Source organism: Colossoma macropomum, unplaced genomic scaffold, assembly GCF_904425465.1.
Source record: "Colossoma macropomum unplaced genomic scaffold, Colossoma_macropomum, whole genome shotgun sequence".
Lineage (NCBI taxonomy): Eukaryota > Metazoa > Chordata > Actinopteri > Characiformes > Serrasalmidae > Colossoma > Colossoma macropomum.
In genome coordinates, this window is record NW_023495515.1 from 1,446,974 (window position 1) to 1,469,333 (window position 22,360).

General features: G+C 39.9%; 1 protein-coding gene across 1 annotated transcript; it reads left to right on the forward strand.

The window, feature by feature from the left end:
* The first annotated feature begins 12,394 nt into the window (after positions 1 to 12,394).
* Positions 12,395 to 22,143, forward strand: hspb12 (heat shock protein, alpha-crystallin-related, b12). The gene is made up of 3 exons (XM_036562755.1): positions 12,395 to 12,568; positions 18,609 to 18,751; positions 21,951 to 22,143. The coding sequence occupies exons 1-3, from the start codon at positions 12,421 to 12,423 to the stop codon at positions 22,131 to 22,133; spliced, it is 474 nt and encodes a 157-aa protein (XP_036418648.1). The 5' UTR covers positions 12,395 to 12,420; the 3' UTR covers positions 22,134 to 22,143.
* Positions 22,144 to 22,360: the final 217 nt, after the last annotated feature.

Genomic DNA, 22,360 nt, shown 5'->3' on the forward strand with positions numbered 1-22,360 from the left:
TGTTTCGGTAACACTTTATAATAATAGGCCCCAATATATATATATATGATATTTGCAATAATAAATGCTACCATTTGAATTATTAACTATTTACCTAGCGACATGCATAGGAATCACTTTTGAATCATAAAAACTTATACAAATTATAGTTTGTTAATACTCATAATCCATAAATGATTTAACTTGACATATTAAGCATTTAGTTGCACAAAAATCAATTAATATTCATTACAAAATAATGACAAATTATTAGGTAGTAATTTATTATCCTGCTACTTTGTGGCGTAAACATTTCCATAATGCTTAGTTATGTAATCATATAATGTATTCATAAATATACATGCTATCACTTAATATAGGTCAGTGTATTTATGAAATGCAGTTACCGTGCTTTAATTATTTGCATGTCACTAAGTAAGTGGAGGATAATTCAAATGCACTTATTAATGCACAAGGAACAATTAAATAGTTATTAATAATCAATAACAAACTATTAGTTGCTATATATTACAGGGGCCTGTTACTCTGAAGTGCTACTTTCTCTGAATAGTCTTAACAAGAAACCATGACAGAATGTTCTTCGAGGTGGTTTGGTGGTGTAAAAAAAGTCCAGTACAAAGAGAAGTGTTGTAACTGACCGAGCCTTGGTTTATGTAGAGGTCATTCGGGGGTTTTTGTGGGAGAGTTCAGTCTATTTTTGTAAGTGTGTCCTTTTTCCAGACTATGTGGGTCACTCTTAACGTTCATTGCGTCGGGAAGACGCTTGTTGCCAGCTTTCTCCCTCTATATCTCTCTCTCTCTCTGTCTCTCTGTCTCTCTCTCGTTCAGAGCTATCACTGTGTGATATTGTCTATACAAAGAAAATGAATCGACCTGAGTGTGAACAGACCAAGTGGTTTATTAATTTTTTTTCCTCTTCTTCTTCTTTTCCGTTTCTTTAGCCGCGTCTCGGGCACTCGCGGCCTTTTTCTTCGGATCCACTTTTCAAAACGCCTCATTTTTCTCTTTATTCGCTGGAAATGTCAAGTACTCCAAGTACTCTCTCTCGCCCCCTCTCTCTCTCTCTCTCTAGCGGCTAATTCTGTTCGCTGACATTCATGTCATCGTTGCCATGGTTATCCACGTTTCCTCAGGACTAAACGAGGACCCTCCAGCTGCCCACTTGAGAAACTCTGATTGGCTCCCAGCTCTATGAAGCCCCGCCCACGAGCCACTTCACAATGATAGAAATTAGCTCGGTGTCCACTTGCTGGCCTGTTGGACTGCGAGTACAGCTGTGTGTGAGTGTATGTATGTGTGGGTGTTTTCTGGGTGTCTCAGGGGAGTCTCTGTGCCTTTAACCCTCCCGTACGTCACCCCCTGACCGCTCAGCCGCACATAAACCATTCCCATGGCAACGGGAAATGCTGTTGCTACTGTTTATTGAGAGTGCTGTTTTTTTCTCGGGTATCACTTTATTTCAGTGGTCCACTGTAGATGTGCTGCTGACCTTCACTAAATATCTATTAAATTGAGCTTCGTTTAAAGGGACATCCTGGCCTAAAACTAGCATTTAAAGGTGAATTCCACCCAAATTTTTTGCATAATTCAGTCATTGAGATGTAGACAATGTCATTCAGAGTGTTTGTGTGAAATGGTCTGTTGTAGAGAAACTTACCATAAAGATTTCTTTACAGTGGTGGTGATAGGAACTGGGCGTCACTGGCCACTTTATTTAGTAACCGAAACCACCAGTGAACCCACACGTGTGAAAAGTTGATATTGGTAAAATAGTGATAAATTTGAAAAATACGTTTTCTTTGGGGACTATTTTGCCTTACCATGTCCTGAAAGTACCTCTCCCCCATGAAAATACTTTTTAGGCCAACAACTTAGGAATCAGTCAACATATTCATAACCATCATTCCTTCTATAACATAGTTTTTACAGGCAATAAACTTTTCAGATGTCTGGTTCCTATCACCACCACTGTGAACAATTGTGACTCTGTAAGTTTCTCTAGAATAGAGCATTTCACACCAAACCACTCTGAATGACTGTTTACATCTTTACCATTTAATTACGCAGCGGTTTTGAAAAGTTTGTGAAATTCCCCTTTAATTTTTGCATAGTTTTTGTATCCATCAGCACTCTTTCACTATAATTCCCAGCATGCATTATGCAGATATACCATCGGGAACCCCCCAGTGATGTACCAGGGATTCAGTTTCTTAGCATTAGCTCTCCGGCTTCCTTCTTTATTAGCCAGCTAGCGGGAAATACAGCAATGTTTGTGTAAAAGCTCCTCCTACCTCCAAGATACATCATCAAAAGGGTGTTACTTAGTCTTTATTCCTACTGAACTGAAAAATCCCACTTCTGAGACCACTGTAGCACCACTGTAAGATGCGATTAGACAACTGGTAGATGGTTACATTGTTCATTTGGGCCAGAGTGCCCCTTTAAAGTGATAATGCAATGCTTAACCAGGTCTATCTGCTGCATATTACTGTGGTCAGTAGTTTTACCCTGTATTTAGAGCTGAACAGAAAGCCCATTGACCCAAAGTAGACTTACAATGGAAGCCAATTAGGCTTCATCATGCTTTGTATTTGGGCACCATTCGGCCACCACTGGTCAACTTCGATGGTGGACTGTCTTTGTGGAGTCAACCTGGAGACGAGCTCTAAAGAAATGGTGGAAATGTCCATCCACAGTTTTATATTTTTGAGGCCGAGTGACTCCAATATAATTTTTTTCTCACATTTGATTGATACCAACATGCTGTTCTACCAGGACTCGCACTCCTTTTCTACCCCTCCCTCTCCTGTTCTCTTTTACTTGCTCTTCATCGTCTTTGTATTTCTGACAAGCAATCAAAAGTCTGCTTTCTTTCTAGTTCTCTCTCTCTGTCTCTCTCTCTCTCTCGCCACAGGGGAGGATTATGTAAGAAGTTGAGTGTTACCTTTGCCGACAGGCAATTAACCAGCGATTATGAAAGCGCCCCACGAACTCCAGCATGTCTAGCTCCGATTGTCCTTTTTCACCTCTCTCTCTCGTTCTCTCTCTCCTCCACCTTTTCCCCTTCACTGTCTCCTCTCTCTCTTTGTCTCCTCACCCTTTGTCTGTTTCTTTTTTTTCTCTCTCTCTCTACCCCCCCTTTGCCTCCACTGTTTCATCTCTTCTCTTTCTCTCTTTGTATTTCTTTCTTCTTCTGCTCTCCTTCTCTCTTTTTCTCCTCCACCCTTTCCCCTTTACTTTCTCATCTCTCTCTCGCCCCTTTTCTTTCTCCCTCTTTCTCTCCTCTTCTTTCTCTCTCACCCTCTTTTTTCCCTCCTTACTGTCGCCTTTCTTTTTCTTTCTGCCTCTTTCTTCTTTCTTCCTTCCCCTTTACATTCTTCCCTCTCTATCTCTCCTCCTTTCCTTTCTCTGCCTCATCTCTCTTTCTTTCAGTTTCTCCATCTTTATGCCCTCTACGTTTCTCTCTCTCTCTCTCGATTCCACTGAATCCTGTTTTGAGGTTAATAGCTCTAAAAAGCTATTTAAGTTTTTGAGGGCGGGGCTTTGCTCTTCTTTGAGCAATCTGATTGGCCGCCTGTCACGCTGATGGACAATTATGGCGCGAGAAACGTCACAAGTGTCAGACGTCTCCTAGTGGCCCCATTCCGCAGGCCGGGGACGGCATTGAGAGAGAGAGAGAGAGAGAGAGAGAGAGAGAGAGAGAGAGAGAGAGAGAATATATATCCATAAATAGAGCTGGGAAATTGACGACGGTGTGTGTTAAACACACATTAGTCTCACCCGTTCACACACTCTTAATTAAGACTTCCTATGATCTCTCTGAGGTTTCAGCTATGAAATGATACACGTCTAACACACACACACACACACACACAGGTTAATTAGGCCGTCTTGGTCCCTTGACAATGTTCAGACAGACAGACAGACAGACAGACAGACAGACTCACACATGTTAACAGCTAACAGTAAATCTCCTGAGACTGACATACATACGGCACTGTACGAAAGTCAGAGACCACCTTAGGTTTACTTGAGTTCCAGTCAAAACAGCAATTAAGTAGAAGTTATTCATTTTTCAATATCAGGAAAAAAGCAGAAAACATATATTTAATAGAAAATTACACAGAATCAACAACTAAATATGAAATTTAAACATGTTCAGTATTTCATGTGTGCACCCTGCCTTTATTCCAGCTTCAGTTCTTTTCTAACAGATCTGCAGGGATATTTTTCCACACCTCCAAAGTTCAGTCTTAGAAGTTGGTTGCATTTTCCGTTTCTCGGGATCTGAATATTCCCAAACACATTCAGTGACGTTGAGGTCAGGACTCTTGAAGTGGTCAGTCCATTGTTCTGAGAACACCAACAGCTTCTTTATTCCACTTGCAAAGCTTTAATTTCTGTTTATCTGAGGGGGACAGCCTTGGGGGTCTTGCAGGTCTTGCGGGTGGTTGTTAGGAGTCCCATTTTCACTGTAGCTTTCAATCATTTTTTAAACTCCAGTTCTGTTTCCTGATGCAAGTGCATTATCTTACATCAGATCTCCTCAGAAATATCTCCTGAAAAATGAATAATGCACTTAAATGCTGTTTTGACAGTAAATTATATAAATAATAGGTGGACTCTGACTTTTGCACAGTTCTACAAACTCTCACGTTTGCTTGATTTTTCTTTGTTCTTGATTTTCCTTTTTCTTTTAAGTGACTATAAGTATTTGAATGCCAGTTGTTTTAAAATATGCGACTTTCTTTCTGCATCTGCCCTGTTTTGAAGTTATCAATAAAATTATCTATGTCATTTGCAAGAACTTGTGTCTAAAGCTTTAATAAGATGTGGAACATGGATTATGCAAAACTTAAGACTTTCAATATCGTGATACAGAGATGTTCACAAGTTGCATCATTCATGTCCAGGTCTTTGTAGTGCAAGTCTGAGTCGAATCTCGAGTCTCTGGAGTGCAAGTTCGAGTTGAGTCTCAAGTCTCTGGGGTGCAAGTCTGAGTCAAATCTCAAGTTTCTGGGGTGCAAATCTGAGTAAAGACTCAAATTTCTAGGGCTGAAGTCTGAGTCGAGTCTCAGATCTCTGTGGTGCAAGTTTGAGTTGAGTCTAGAGTCTCTGGGTCAAGTCTGAGTCAACTGGAGTCTCTGCAATATGACTCCAATTGAATCTCCAGTCAACGGGGTATAAATCAATTGAGTTAAGCCTCAACTTTCAGGCATACAAATCAGAGTAGAGTCTTGAGTCCCTGGGGTTCAAGTCTGAGTTGAGTCTCAAATTTTTGTGGTGCAAGTCTGAGTTGAGTCTCGAGTCTTTGCGCTATGACTCTGAGTCAAGTCTCAAAGTTTTGTGGTGCAAGTCTGAGCTGAGTCTCGAGTCTCTGGGGTATGAGTCTGAGTCAAGTCTTAAGTCTCTGTGGTACAACTCTGTCGAATCTCAAGTCTCTGGGGTGTAAATCTGAGTAAAGTCTAGAGATTCTGGGGTCAGAGTCTGAGTTGAGTCTTGAGTCTCTGGGGTATAAATCTGAGTAAAGTCTGGAGTCTCTGGGGTGTAAATCTGAGTCAGGTCTTGAGTTTGTGGTGAAAATCTGAGTAAAGTCTGGGGTGTAAATCTGCGTCAGGTCTTGAGTTTGTGGTGTGAATCTGAGTAAAGTCTGGAGTCTCTGGGGTCGGAGTCTGAGCTGAGTCTTGAGTCTCTGGAGTGTAAATCTCAGTCAAGTCTCAAGTCTGTGGTGTAAATCTGAGTCAGGTCTCGGGTTTGTGGTGTGAATCTGAGTACACTCTGGAGTCTCTGTGGTGCGAGCCAAGTCAAGTCTCGAGTGTCTGGGGTGTAAATCTAAGTAAAGTCTCAAGTCTCTGGTATGTGAGTCTGACTTAAGTCTTGAGTCTCTAAGGTGTGAGTTGAGTCAAGTCGTCAGTCTCAGTAGTGGGACCTTTTTGCGTTGAATCTTAAGTCTCTGGGGTTTGAGTCCGTGTCGAGTCTTGACTCTCTGTGGTCCAAATCAAATCAAGTCAAGTCTTGAGTCTCTGGGGTGCAGGTGTGAATCGAGATTATCTGGGGTACGAGTCTGAGTCAAATCTCGAGTCTCTCGGGTGCTAAACTCAAGTATGCTAGCTAGCACACTTACTATCCGAACTACATGCTAGCCAACCACTTCAGGTTGTTTTTCCTCTAAACATCACCTTGTAGCACTGAGCACTACTGTAGCAAACATACAGGCGAAGTCACACATACAAGGTTGGTTGTTCACTGCTGCCTTCGTTTTAGCGGCCCTGATTTAATCAGCTTTGTTTGTGCTTTTTGCCTCTTGAAAGTCTGAGTCAGTTAATGGTGAGTCTGTGTGGAGTCACAAATCAGTCAACATGTGACTCTGACTCGAGTCCCCATCTCTGTCACAACAGTTACTTAACCTTTATTATTAACCTGTATTACAGCGCCCTCAACAATTATTGGCACCCCTTGTTAAGATGTGTTCTTAGGCTTCTAATAAATTCTTTTTTTTTTAAATAATATAGGGCAACAATGTAAAAAAGAGAAGTGCATTTATTCAGTGGGAAAAAACCCCACATTAAGAAATAATTATTTTACATGAAATCATCTGTGCCACAATTATTGGCACCCCTGATGTTAATACTTTGTACAACCCCCTTTTGCCAACAAGACAGCACTTAATCTTCTCCTGTAACATTTCACAAGACGGGAGAATACAGAGACAGGGATCTTCGACCATTCCTCTTTGCACAATCTCTCTAAATCGTCCTCTCCTATGCACTTTCCTCTTCAGCTCACCCCACAGGTTTTCAATTGGGTTGAGGTCTGGGGGCTGAGATGGCCATTGGAGAAGCTTGATTTTGTGTCTGGTGAACCATTTTTGTGTAGATTTGGCCACATGTTTAGGGTCATTATCTTGCTGAAAGACCCAGTGACGGCCCATCTTCAGATTTTGATTTAAAATGTCCTGGTATTTTAAAGAGTTCATGATGCCATGCACCCTAACAAGGTTCCCGGGGCCTTTGGAAGAGAAACAGGCCCACAGCATCACCGATCCTCCCCCATACTTCACAGTGGGCATGAGGCGCTTTTCCGCATACTCATCTTTTGTGTTACGCCAGACCCACTTAGAGTGTTTGCTGCCAAAAAGCTCTATCTTGGTCTCATCTGACCAAAGCACACGATCCCAGTTGAAGTCCCAGTACCACTTAGCGAACTCCAGACGTTTACGTTTATGCAATTCACTTCAATTACACTTATTTTCTAGGAATTGTTAGGGGTGCCAATAATTGTGGAAGAGGTGATTTTATGAAAAATAATGATTTCTTAGTCAGGGATTTTTTTTTTTAATTCACTTGAGTTAAAGGTTACATTTTTCTACAATTTTCAGTGTGAGATTATGCTTCTGAAATAAAAATTGAATTGATTTTAAGGCTTTTAACACATCTTAACGAGGGGTGCCAATAATTGTTGAGGGCGCTGTATAAACCTTGTATAGGGCGATCATGGGCTGGAGGTTAGGGAACCAGCCCTGTGACCGGAAGGTCGCCAGTTCGATACCCGGAGCTGACAGTATGTGACTGAAGTGCCTTTGAGCAAGGCACCTCACCCCCAACTGCTCCCCGGGCACTGCGGATAGGGCAAGTGTGCTCACTGCTCCCTTAGTGTGTATGTGGTGTTTCACTGCACAGGTGGATTAAATTGTGGAGGTGAAGTTTCCCCATTGTGGAATAAGGGTCACTTAACCTTAATCAGGGTATAAGATACTAACTGCAGTGTAGAGAAGCTCAACATACCTTTTTAATAGCAATAATGTGTTGGCGGTGATCCTGTTTCAGGGCATGTTTCTCGGGCCGGGTGGTAGACCCTACTCTAGATAGCACATCGAGTGGGAACGTTTACTGTGAGCTGTGTGTTGTGTGTGTTGATTATCACAGTAGACCCTACTAGCGAAAATGGGCACACGTCTGTTGGGCTCCTTTCATTTTAAACCACTGTGCTAGCAGGCGTTTTTGATCCACTTCAGCACTGATACATTGTGACAGATGAAATGTTAAGCCAGTCTGCAAACCAAAGCTGCCTTCAAAGACAGTTGGTAAGTGACCTCTACTTAGGAACGGCTGTGTCCCAATTAGCTCAGAGAGGCGTGAAGACTGAAACTGACCTCACACTCAACGTAATGCAGATTCAGAGCTCCCAAACTATCAGCTTCAAGCATTCAAGGTTCGAATCAAGCTTCTCAATTCTTGATTTATAGTTACTACAAAGTCTAGAAACATGTAGAACATCTTTCTTAAATCGCTGCTGTCAGAACAAAACCTTGTATCTCCAAAATGGTAACTTTACAAGAGAAGGAAAAAACATACTTTACTATTAATGTAAGTCAATGGAACCAGAATTTTTTCCAAGTCATTTTGGGCCGTTTCTTTTGGTCCATTCATCATGAAATTTACACACAATGTAAAGGACTACAGGTATTTTCAAATTATGTCAAAAACTGAAAAACGACAAAAAATGGAGATACAAGATTTTGTTCCAGCAACAGTGATATGTTGCTTAATATTTCTAAAATGCGTAATTATACTTAATAAAACACTTTATAATAACAGGCAGGCCCTAATTAATAGCAACTTAATCATTTTCTAATAGTTTCTTAATGACTTTTAACAATTATGTAACAGTCACATATGCATATTGAATAAATGGTACCATTTGAATTATTAACCGTTTAGTGACATAGAAATAATCATACTGAATTGTAGAAACCTAATATTAATTATATTTTGTTAATAATTATTAAGTTACTCTATAACTCACGTTATATAATTTGAAATAGTAGCCATTCACTTAGTTACATTAAACTATTCATAATTATAATATACTTTATAGCTATTTAGTAATTGTCTATGTTTTGTTTTAAACGATTAAGTAGTTATTTATTATCTTCCTACTTTGTGATTAATAAATGTTTATTTAATGATTATTATTATTAAATGGTGAAAATATACTTTTTAAAACATAAATATCACTATCATCACTATTAAGTTATGACTTTTTGAACATATATTAATTACTTATACACCTAAATTTAATATCTTAATAAAAAAGCAAGTAAATGGTTAACAAACCATTCAAATGGTAGCATTTATTAAATAACAAATGTCGTTATTAACCATCCTTAACAAGCTATTATATAATGATGTGATGTTTATAGGGGGTTGGCATCATATTTATGTATACTTTTTTATTAATGTTATCACCAAAACATCTTACATTTATGTTACTTAATGTTTTTAAAATATGTTCTTATATTTTATCCATACATAAAATTAATAGTTTTGTTATGCTACAAAAATATATACTTATAAAAAGATGGTTCTTCAAAGGTTCTTTAGTAAAGGGAATGATTCTATTTAGAACCATTTCATGCTTAAATGGTTCTCTGCATGGTGAAATCATTTTTCAGATTGGTGGAAAATGTGTTGTATATGGTTCTATATGGAACCTTTTTGAAAATGGTTCTATGTAGCACGACAAAATGTTCTTCTGTTGTTACAAGCTATATAGAACCATTCTCATTTTTTCTATATAGAACCTTCTTGAAAATGGTTCTGTATAGCTTGTAACAATAGAAGAACCCTTTTTGGTGCCATATAAAACTCATGGTTCAAAAAGGTTCCATATAGAACCATACATACAACACATTTTCTATTAAGCTGAAGAACCATTTTACCACGCAAAGAACCACTTAAGCATGAAATGGCTCTATATAAAACTCATGGTTCTAAATAGAACCATTGCTTTCATCATAGTACCCTTGAAGAACCTTCTTTTATAAGTGTCTAGTTTATAATAGTCAATTTTAGTATAAAAAATATGTTAGTATAAAAATGAATATTAATTTGCTAAATGAACATATTTCATCACATGAACTAGAGAAGCTGTTTTTAACAGTATTTTGTGCAGAATTTTAACCTGTTTCAGACTTTTTTCTAGGATTTTTATGTGACGTATGACTGAACATTTCAAGTAAATATACATTTACATTAAATTACACACAATAATTACATGACTTAAAAAGTTCAAGTGGTTGATGTTCTGCTGAACGTCTTTTTTAAGGGTCCAACAGTAGTCAGCAAGCATACTGGGACTCAATTTGCCTTGGAAACACATCGGAAATATCTTGGTGACATCACTCGCTGTCCTCTTGACTGACAGTGCTGAGATTCTCAGGGAAGAATTCCAGACAGGAGTCCAGAATATGTATTTTTAATGACCCATCATAGCTCTACTCACTGTTTAATGGCAGTTTTCTGCTCTATGCCTTCCTAGACGTTCTTGGAAATATTTTGAACAATATACAGTCATATGCAAAAATGTGAATAACATGGAAAAATACAAAACAAAATATAAAGTGTGCCATAACTTTTGCACAGGCCACATTTTATGTTTAAATTTTTCCTTATATGTTAAATTCAGCAATTAAACAGTTCTTGTGCATTAAAATGTGCAGAAGTGTGGTCTCTGTAGAGGATGTGTTCACTTATTGTCCCGTAGAAAATCAACAAAACATGTTATTTGACCAGAGGTGCCCAAACTCTTCCATACGACTGTATATTTATTTAATTCATTCAGTAAAAGTATGTATAAAACACAAAATAGCTTTCAAAATAATATCCTAACGAGTGAAAACTTCAGTAAATCAGTAAATCTAATATTTCTCATTTTGAGACTGTTGTAAGAATATTATAGGATGATTCCACCTATTTCTGTACATTTTTACTCATTTTAAGTAAGTTTATCTAGTGAAAGTGTCTTATTATATTGGCAATTTTGAGAAATAATAAAGATCATTTTGCTTATTTCAAGAAATAATGCTTAAAACAAGTAAAATGATCTGCCAATGGAACAAGACACTTTCATAAGACAAAACTGCTTTAAACAAGTAAAAATTTCTAGAAATAAGTTTAATAATCTAATAATATTCTTACAACAGTCTCATAATCAGAAACAGTAGATCTGTTAACTACATTTAAGATGTTTACACTTGCTAATATATTTTTTTGCAGTGCATATGACAAAAAAGCATGTTCACTCTGCTATATGTATCAATGTTATTGCTAGATTAACATTTATAATGCTGAACAGTTGTTTATACCATGTTAAACAGGTCAGTGGAGCAGGTTTGAATTAGAAACAGGAGTTGGGCAGTTGGGTGGTTGATAAGATGGTTGGACGTTGGGGACTGGGTATCTCTTGCTTGTATTCAAGTGTCCTCTCAAGAGCTTTTCCATCTCTTATCACCTTTTCCGTTATTCCAGGAGTGCAATGCCAGGAGTAAAGCCATGTATGGAGAAGGGGGGGACACCATGCTGGCCCACAATGCACTGGGGCACAGATTAAATCAGGCCCACACAGCAGCAGAGTTCTTCAGAGCACCAAGCGTGCAAGGAGAAGTAGCAGGAACACGGCTTCTTGACACACCACTATTTGAATGGGTCATAGTCTTCCAGATTGGTTGCAGCATTCCAGGATTGTTTGTAGCGTTCCATGGTTGTTCGTAGTGTAACACGTTTGGTTGAAGTGTTCTAGGATTGCTTGTAGAGTTCCAGGATTGGTTGTGGTATTCCAAGATCAGTTGCAGTGTTCTAGCATTGCTTGCAGCATTTCAGGGTTGTTTGTGGCATTCCAAGATTGGCCACTGTTCCAGGATTGGTCATAATCTTTCATTTTAGATAAAAATCTTCAGCTTTGGCCGAATGTTCCAAGATTGATTGGAGTGTTCCAGGATTGGTCATAATCTTCCAGAATAGGTCAGAGTCTTCAACATTGGCAGAACGTTCCAGGATTGACCAAAGTGTTCAAGATTGGTTATAGTGTTCCAGGATTGGTTATAGAATTCCAGGATTGGTCACAGTCTTAAGCATTGGTCAAACATTCTTGGATTGGCCATAGTGTTCCAGTATTGGTCATATCACAGGATAAGTCATAGTCCTCAGGATTTGTCGTAGTATCCCAGAATTGGTCAAAATATTGCAGGATTTATCGTAGCATTCCAGGATTGAGTAGAGCATCCTGCTCTTTTGACTAAGTGACAGGTCAAGTCATAGTACCCTATTGTAGAGAAGCTTCATCAACCTCCGAGATATTTGTTCTTCCACCATGACCTCACTAACCAAATCTTCTTCCTCTCGCTCCTCCTCATCCTCCTTCCGATCTTCCTCACGGTACAGCTGTAGCAGCGTTAGTTCAATTCGTACAGATGGCTCTTCTGGGACAGATCCTTTCTTCCAGCCCTTCCTTAATTGCGGGTCTCAAAATCTGTTTCGGGAAGACCCAATGGCCTTACCAGCCTTTAACAACCATCCGAGGGGGTCCTACCTTCCTAACCAGAGTGACCCAGAAGGTTCCTTCCAAAGTTACTGTGGTGACATGAGCGCTTTTGGGGGTTACAACGAGGACCAGGAGTCAATTGGAAGCTACGGAAGTGAGAGAGAATCTTTTGGAGGTTACCAGGGAGACATGAAGTCCTGTGCTGGGGGTTACCAAGGTGACTGGAGTCATGGAGACGGCGTACAGGGTGAGAGCACAAACGATGCTGCTTCTGTCAGGTGGGAGGGAATGAGGGGTGATGGAGAAGTGTGGGTAATGAATGCTGGAGAGGGGAAAACAATGAGTAAATATTTAATATCCATCCACTCATCCATCTTTTTAACTTTGCAATTAAATGAAGCAAACATTTACTCAGCTTATTATACATGGGAACATGGAACAATGTTTAATTGTATTTCAAACGTCTTTCATAGCTTTCATATGAACATGTGCCTATCGCTGTTGTCAGAAGAAAACCTTGTATCTCCATTTTTTATAATTTGAAATACCTGTTGCTCTTTACATTGTGTGTAAATTTCAGAATGAATGGACCAAAAGAAATGACCCAATATGACTTGGAAAAAAGTCTGGTTCCATTGACTTACATTAAAAGTAAAGTAGGTTTTTTCCTTCTCCTGTAAAGTTACCATTTTGGAGATACGAGGTTTTGTTCCGACAACAGCAATACATAGGTTTATACTTCTGAGAGACCATCTATGTTTAAGCTAGTTGCTCTCAAATGTACAGGTGCTCACAATCCTCAGAAACCACCCTCCCTGAATGCTGGTGCTGTACAGGGTTACCAGACTGCAAAAACTGTTTTCAGCCAAATGAAAGATCAAAACCTGCCTAAATATATTAAATGCTCAAAAAAATTGAAAGCCAAAATTTAACTGTGATAATAGGGCATAGCATCATTTGCACCACCATGAAGTGGAGATGTGTTTTGAGTTATGTGCCTTCATATACACTGCAGCTTTGTCAGAGTTCTGATAAATGAATATGGGGATTTTACAAAATTTCACTCCTGCATGATCAAGCAAGGCAATACATAAATCAAATTACTTCTGGTCCACAAAACATTCGTACAGTGCAGAAACAAACAGAGATTTAAGTGCAAATAAGCTTCAGTGCGTGAAATCAAGTGCAAGCCTGCCAGCACTTCTTTAACATATCATTAACATGAAGCACATCCTAATTCAGGCTAATGTATAGGTAGGGAGCCAATAAAACAACAATGTTCAGCGGCTCGTGAGCCAATGGCAGTGCTCATGGGAGGAGTTTGAGGTCAAATAGCGTGTGCACTGCTCCCCCTACTGACCAAATTTTATAGTGTTAAAATTACAACTATAAAGAAAAATGTGAAATAAAGAAAATGTTTATTATGACAGTTGTAAACATATGCCAAAGATTCAATTGATGAATAACAAAACTGTTTTACACTCAGATTTGATGGTAGGCAACTTTGATGAATAAGAGCCCTTATGTCCACATGTTCTGCAGACATTCCAAAGTTTTCATGGCTAGCTACTGAGCACAGTGATGATAACCTAGCTGAGGGCTCCACTTGTGCTAAATTGAGTAAAAGATTTGACGCACTTCTGAGTGCACTTCTAAAGATAGGCTTTCTCCAGAATATCCTGTCTTCTGTTTGGGCCTGTAAGCTTCTTAAAAGCTTCTCAAATGCAATTGAAATTAAACTTCATTGCATTTTAAGATTTTGATGCGCCTCTACAAGCAAATATAAGAACTGTCTAGGCTATGGTCTTATCTGCACAAGTAGCAAAAGTAGCCCAATTTGGCAACATTGGTGCAAACACAGGTCAACGTATGAAGTTTGAGGTTGACCACTGTCAACTTCCATGGGCTGTTTTTGCTACTGTGCTTTTAAGACTGAGGTACAGTGTATGCACCCACAGTCAAATTATGCTTTGTTGCTTTTTCAGTGAAAATAAGTTAACACATCTTCTACAGTGAACAAAGTTAAATATTTAAATATTTACATTTAATGCAAATTTTAATACACAATTTCTAGGTTAACATATTGGAAAAAATAAACATAGCACACCAAATGTGCCATAACTTTTGCACAGGCCACATTTTGTGTTTTTTTGTGCATAGCTTAGTAAGGCATGGGAGCGAGATAATTAAGTCATGGCCACGACTTGTGAGGCGTGGGGACAAGATCCTAATGCATGGCCATGGCTTAGTAAGGTGTGGGGACGAGATCCTAATGCATGGCCACGACTTAGTAAGGAGTGGGGACGAGATCCTAATGCATGGCCACGACTTAGTAAGGCGTGGGGACGAGATCCTAATGCATGGCCATGACTTCATAAGGCGTGGGGACAAGATCCTAATGCTTGGCCACGACTTAGTAAGGCGTGGGGACGAGATCCTAATGCATGGCCACGACTTAGTAAGTTGTGGAGACGAGATCCTAATGCATGGCCATGACTTTGTAAGGCGTGGGGACGAGATCCTAATGCATGGCTACAACTTAGTAAGGCGTGGGGACGAGATCCTAATGCATGGCCACGACTTAGTAAGTTGTGGAGACGAGATCCTAATGCATGGCCACGACTTAGTAAGGCGTGGGGATGAGATCCTAATGCATGGCCACGACTTAGTAAGTTGTGGAGACGAGATCCTAATGCATGGCCATGACTTTGTAAGGCGTGGGGACGAGATCCTAATGCACGGCCACGACTTAGTAAGGCATGGGAACAAGGTAATTAAGCCTTGGCCACAGCTTGATAAGGCATTATCTCGTTCCCATCCGTTAATACATTGTGGCCACAACTTAATAATCTCATTCCCACGCCTTACTAAGTCTTGGCCATGCATTAGGATTTTGTTCCCACACGTTAATATGTCATGGTCACACATTATTTTTATTTACATGGGATGTCACCAGCAGGGCTCCTTAGCTTTCATATATGGACTCTATGGTCAGGACTTTTGAAACTTTAACAATGTTTACATACTACATCAAACATTATTTAAAAAAGCTTATGGTGTTTCCATAATATGGGTCCTTTAAGTGTTGCCAATTGGACTTGAAGGGCAAAAAATCTGTATAAAAGGGTACTAAAATATTGGTATTAGCGTCAGAAGCTAGCCTCACTCTCTCTGCTCTGCCTGCTCTGAATTATGGAGGAGATGTCAGGGAAGTGAGAGAGGAGGAGCAGGAGGCCATTTCTCTTCGGAGACTTTATTCCTCCCGAGACGCTATTTGTCACAGATTGGGCTCCAGACTGGCCAGTACCTCATGCAGAGTGCCGCTATCATCCAGGGAGAGAGAGAGAGAGAGAGAGAGAGTCATTCCTCACATGTTTGGACAGTGGAGCCATGGACACTTAAAGCCCTGCATTAGCTACAGTCGCAAAACACCCTCGGTGTGACTAGTGGGAGACGACACGCTTGCTTCAAGAGATAAAGGGGCCAAATGAAACCAAGGAGACCCAGCAAAGTCCACGGCTAACGTCTGAGAGAAGCAGCTTACACGACACCAAAGTTGATCTAACAGCCATTGCACATTCGCTGCTGGGGGAAAATAAATCAAGTGCCGTTTATTAACTCTCCTAGGTCTCCCATGATTCATACACCATAAATCCTTCTTCTAATATCTTGTTTACTTCTTGCTCGTAACTCATTGAAAAGCGTGGAGAAATTCTGTGGTACGTGTGGATCCTTAGCTTTCAATCCATCCCTCATTTTGGTTTGTAAGCTGAAGAGTGGAAGTTTTATCACAATTAGAATTTAAAGGAGTGTTATTGTTGTCGCCTGTGTCTTGTTTGCAGAGAAAAACATTCTTTTTTTTTGACCTCAAAACGAACACAAACATTTTTGCACAGTCAAACCTGTCAATACGGGGTGTAAATCACTGCTGTTGGAACAAAATCTCGTACCTCAATTTTTGCGGTTTTGTACTTTTTACAGAATTTGAAAATGCCAGCTGGCTTTTACAGTGTGCTAAAATTTCATGATGAATGGACCAATAGAAAAGTTGAACAATTACACCTCGTCTGAACTCCTATCCCTTAAACCCAGCTTTGATTACAGCTGCCCAAAACCTAGCCCCCAAATCTAACCCCTGACCACAATCCCAACCCGCTGACACATGATCTGACCGCTACACCTCGTCTGAACCCCTATCCCTTAAACCCAACCCTTGATTACAGCTGCCCAAAACCTAGCCCGCAAACCTAACCCATGAATCCATCTCCCATGCCCTGTGTCCACGTCCATCCCTAAATGGATGGCTTTAGCCAAACTGTCCCCTGGTGGCATGCTTTGGCATGGTGACAGCGCCGCTGCATCACCGGCAAAAACAGATGATCTCTAGCAGTGTTGATTGTTTGTGTAAAGTGAAACAGTCAGGATTATCTGTCCAAGCGGCCATTCCAGTGACCACTGTGGTGGTGAAATTTTCCACTGCTGTTCGAACAGAATTGAAAACAATGCAATATCCAGTTTGCCATCAACCGGCAAGATTCAACAAAGCATGAAAACAGCATCCTAACAGCAAGTGAGCCCTCAAATGTAGTACTGTATCAAGTTGCAAAGCCTTCACAACAATCAAAATATAAACAAACCATGAACCTTTCAGAAAATAGCTGCTTTACTGGTTTCAGGACCAATAAAGTATAAAATAGAGTATAAGAGGTTATGTTTTAGCACCACATTTAAGTCTAAACAACATAGTTAACCCCTTAAATGGCCAGTGGGCCCAAAGTTTTATTACACACTTCTATAACCTGAGAACAGCTCAGCCAGTTTGCATTGAAGTCACTGTAGTTACTGAATAATAACCTTAGTATGTAATAATAAGCCTGAGGTTTGTACCTTGCTAGAGCCTGCGTGGCCTGGTCACCCGCTAAACCAGCATATGTTGCATGTTGGATGCTGGTATGCTGGTCAACCAGCATGACTATTTACTAGTTTTGATGTTTGTGCTCTGTGCTGATCATTGTTAAAATCTTTAGTTACAGTAATGTTACAGTAAACCACATACATACTCTCATACACTGACGTAGAGATCCATTCGGGTGCTTTTACACATTTTCCTCATGTCGAAGGCCAATGTTAGCTGCTTTCTTAAGCAAAGCGAACAAGAATAACGTCGAGGTTTTAAGCAGTGTTCACTCGCCTGTGACTACGGTCATTACTCCGATCATAACTGATGGATAGCTGCCCTGTTCATACAAAGTGGTGTGGTGACTGCTTCATTGATGATTACTTTGTTTAGCTGCAGTTGCCATGCTTCACAAGAGGGTGGCACTGGCCACCCCTGGCCACTCCTTGGCTATGGCCCTGCTCTGTCTTCCAGCACTGTGGTGGTAGTTTCTCTCCAAAGTGTTTTCTTGGAAGGGTCTTGGAGATCCCCTCATATATAGTGCCTTTCCCATACTCAAGGACGCTCGGCAAAATACATAATCAACAATACATAACACAGAACACACACACACACAAACTCCACAGTTCCCACAGCTAGCGGAAGGGATTTCACTGACCACAGTATAGAGTCACTGTGCTAGTCCGGAAAGAGTCTTTAGCCGTTGGGGGGGAAAGTCTTACACTGCAATGACTGTGCATTACACAGGAGGCCAATGTAGAGTCACTGAGGCAGGCGGCCTGAGAGGCCTCGTAGCTGCAGTGTAGCGCTGCTCATGTAGCCGAACACTATCGGTCCAGGCAGCCCCACAGCTGCAGTGCAGCGTTAAACAAGCAGCCGGCCCAGGCTGTGATGTCACGTTAAACAGGTCCCCAGTCCAGAGAGCCTCCTAGCTGCGATACAGCGTCACTCAAGCGGCCGGTCCAGGCTGCATCATAGCTGTGATGCAGTATAACCAACCAGCCAGCCCCTGAGTTGTGGTTGGAAAATCGTTCAATACAAAACAAATGAAAAACCGATGTAAAGTGGCAGCCATATTGCCCCAGTGGAGCACACACACATGCACACCTTCAGGGGTGCATCTCCCCTTATCCATTTTGTGGAATGGCAGAGCAGCAAGATGCAGTATATCAAAAGTAGAAATGGATTGTGGTCACAGCTGGTGTAGACAGCTTCACTGATTACAACGGGACCATTTTGGTTTTGTCGTTGCCCCACGCTCCCGTCACGTGTTGTTAGGACCAGAGTGAAGATGAAGAGTGAAGCACACTGCTCTTTTCCCTTCGCTTCAAATTCATTTTGTCTTGTCTCCCATTCTAATTACCCATTCCTTTTCTTTCCTTCTTTCCAGCCAGTTCCGGGCGTCCTGCCAGTGTGGGAGCGGTTCAGGCGGTGGGTGACAGTTACTACCTGTCTGTGAACGTCAGCCAGTTTGAGCCGCATGACGTGGTGGTGATGGCCTACAACCACAGTGTAGTTATACATGCTGAGAAGGTTTGTGTTGTGGGATGTTGAGACAAACTCTGCCATCATGTGCTACTAGAGTTAGCGTCAGTGTGAGTTCCCATGTAAAAGATACGTTTCAGTGACCCTTCAAGTCGTAGTTAAAAAGGTTTTGATGCCAGAGTTTCTGATTCGTTACTGACCTTTACATCATGGTGGAGAAAGACTGGTTGGTATTTCAGTAGCACTTTATTTATTGGTAATAAGTGGGTAATTATATTGTTATATTATGGTAAAAAGTATTGCTAACCTAAAAAAATACATACTAATGTTTTAGTTGTTAGTAAATTGTAAGTAAATTGTAGGGGTAAGAAGTCTGTAATTAAATGGTAACATAATAGTAACAAGTTGTCCTAACCTAAAGATTTAATGCCAGTTTTCTACTTCGAGTTAGAAATTGTAGAAGTAACAAATTGGCTATGAAATGGGAAAATAAAGGTAACAAACTCTAATTACCTATAAATAAAAGGTTAATTTTCCAGTTGATGCAAAAAAGAGTAATAGAAAACAATTTGTCTGTCATTGTAGTCCCAGCCCCTTTTAAATATTTTATATTTTATTTTGATATATTTTATATTTTGTATATTTTCTTTAATATAACTTAACATTCAGCTCTTGTGTCCATCTTGTTTCTCAGTAAATGTGTCTTATTTCAGATGAAAACATCAGTTCTTGTTCTGATACTTACATGTTGTCCAGAAACATGTGAGATAAATATACAGATTCAGTGCTGGACTTTTGTCTAGACCAGCCCACTACAACCACAGTGGCCCTCTAAATCTAGTGACAGTCTAGATATGAGCACTCCAGCATTATCTCAGCACGGGCTGTTTGTCCCGGGTGGTCTCCATTCACTTTATATAGGACTACATTGACCACGCATTTCTCTCTTGCATCTCGCTCACTCTCTCTGCGGCCCACCCACATAGCAGCCCACCAGGAACTGTCCTACTCTAAGCATTCCCAATGGCCAGTCCATCCCTGCTGATATAGCACAGAATCACATCACATTAACAAAATACTGTTACACTATTATAAAGCACAGATGTGGCAAAAGACTCTCACACCACACCTCATATATCATATACACTACATGGACAAAAGTATTGGGACACCTACACATTACACCCATAGAAGCTTTTTTTAATATCTTTGTGAGGGCAGACACTGATGATGGACGAGAGGGCCTGGCTCACAATCTCTGTTCTAGTTCATCCCAAAGGTGTGTGATGGGGTTGAGGTCAGGGCTCTGTGAGGGCCAGTCAAGTTCTTCCACACCAAACTCACCCAGTCAAGCCTTTATGGAGCTGCTTTGTGCACTGGGGCTCAGTCATGCTGGAACAGGAAAGGTTCTTCCCTAAACTGTTCACACAAAGTTGGAAGTGTACAATTGTCCAAAATGTCTTGGTGCTGAAGCATTAAGATTTCCCTTCACTGGAACTAAGGGTTCTAGATCAACCCCTGAAAAACAGCCCCATATCATCATCCCTCCTCCACCAAACTCTACAGCTGGCACAGTGCAGTCAGGCAGGTAACGTTCTCCTGGCATTCACCAAACCCAGACTCGTCCATCAGACTGACAGATAGAGAAGTGTGATTCATCACTCCACAGAATACGTTTCCACAGAGTCCAGTGGTGGCTGCTTTATCCACTGATTAGCAATGGGGTGGCTGAAACACCTAAACTCCATAATCAGGAGGGTGTCCCAATACTTTTGTCTATATAGTTTAGGTTTATCTATGCCATTTTTTAAGACTTTACGAAATTACAAAAATATGACTTTTAATAGAACCTTTCAACAACATCCACTAGCAGCACTATCATTTGTCATTTTAATGATTGTTATAATACTATATACTACTGTATAGATTTAGTATTATATAGTATAGTATTATATACTATACTAACTATACTATATAATACTAAATCTATACAGTGTTGATTGATGTCAAAGACATAACTGGACTCCAAAGCATAAACTGATGGTTTATTCAAGTATTTGAAGTTCTTTGGGGACAACAAGAAATTACGACATGGCAAAAAAACCCAAACATTATTAAATAACATATTTTAATGACTATTTATAGTAAATTTCTTGTCTTTAATTACTATGAATAGCAGTCTGATCAACGAGATTGGGCTTTTTTTTTAATATGAGGTTTTCTGGATATTCATGTTATTGTAAGATTATTCACATTGCTATCCAGCTTTCTCAGTTATTATAGAACCATCTACAGCTCTGTTCATCATCAAAAATGTCTTCAGTTTTACAGCCTCCTACAAATCATATTATCATTTTCTACATATCTTATATGCACAGTCACATGCAAATGTTTAGGCACCCCTGGTCAAATGACGTTTTGTTGATTTTCTATGTGAAAGTAAGTTAACAAACAATCTACAAGGAACAAACTGCACATGTAATACACAATTACTGTTTACTTGCTGAATTTAATGTGGAAAAAATTAAACAAAATGTGGAGTGTGCAAAATTTTGATTTATCTGTCAGTAAAATTAGTAGAAATTGTGCACTAAAATTTGCAGGAAAATGCCATATTTAAGGGTGTCAACTTAAGGAGGATGTGTTAACTTATTTTTTACTTTTTATTTATTTATTTGTTTTACTATGTCTTGTATATGTTGTAGTTGGTATAGTAGATAAGACTGCTGCCCTCTGTGTGGCAGAGTGGGGTTCGATTCCCCGCCTGGGTAACCAAACCACACAAAACCAATTAGAGTCCTTGGACACGTCCTCTAACACTAGATCTTTAACATAAGGCATTCCAGATAAAAGTGTCTGTCAAATGCATGTCGCTGTTGTTGGAACAAAACCACACGTTTTCAAAATAATTACTTTACAGGAGAGGGAAAAAACGTACTTTACTTTCAATGTAAGTCAATGGAACCAGACTTTTTTCCAAGTAATATTGGGTAATTTCTTTTGATCTATTAATCATGAAATTTACAGGTAATGTAAAGGACAACAAACATTGTCAAATTATTATAAAACTGAAAAATAACAAAAATGGAAATTTTGTTCCGACATCAGCGACAATAAATCTGTAATAAAATTGGTTTTGTATTATTGAAAACCAGTGAAGTGAATTCAAACTTTTGACCTGTCGTGAATACGAGGCAAAACAGACCAATATGCTCACCAGTGTTAAACATGCTTTCTGGTTTTTCAGGTCGGAGACGATGGAACTATTAGAGACACGTTTACCCATAAGTCATTGCTGCCGGAGGACATGGACCCTTTGTCGGTGAGCGGCACTCTGACACCGGAGGGAACTCTCGTGATCAGTGTGAGACGCAGCTCCAAGCCTCTGACCTCTGTGACCTCTGCCTTCCACTCCGAAGCCCACCTTTGAACTCCGACCTGCGATGACCAGCACAAAGCCAAGAACACCTACAAACACAACAGAGAAGAAAGTTCAAGTGAAATTACACAAATCTTGGCTCTGATTCTGATACTTTTGCAGAAATATATCCCTGTTGTCGGAAGAAAACCTTGTATCTCCATTTTTGTTTTTTTGTTTTTTCTGTTTTTGACATAATTTGAAAATGCCTGTTGTTCTTTACATTGTGTGTATATTTC

What these genes read in the sequence shown, in the direction of transcription:
- hspb12 (XM_036562755.1), top strand. Translation starts at nt 12,421, where the DNA reads ATGAGCGCTTTTGGGGGTTACAACGAGGACCAGGAGTCAATTGGAAGC. An exon ending in TCATGGAGACGGCGTACAGG is followed by an intron (nt 12,569 to 18,608) that starts GTGAGAGCACAA and finishes CCTTCTTTCCAG; the next exon opens with CCAGTTCCGGGCGTCCTGCC. An exon ending in TAGTTATACATGCTGAGAAG is followed by an intron (nt 18,752 to 21,950) that starts GTTTGTGTTGTG and finishes CTGGTTTTTCAG; the next exon opens with GTCGGAGACGATGGAACTAT.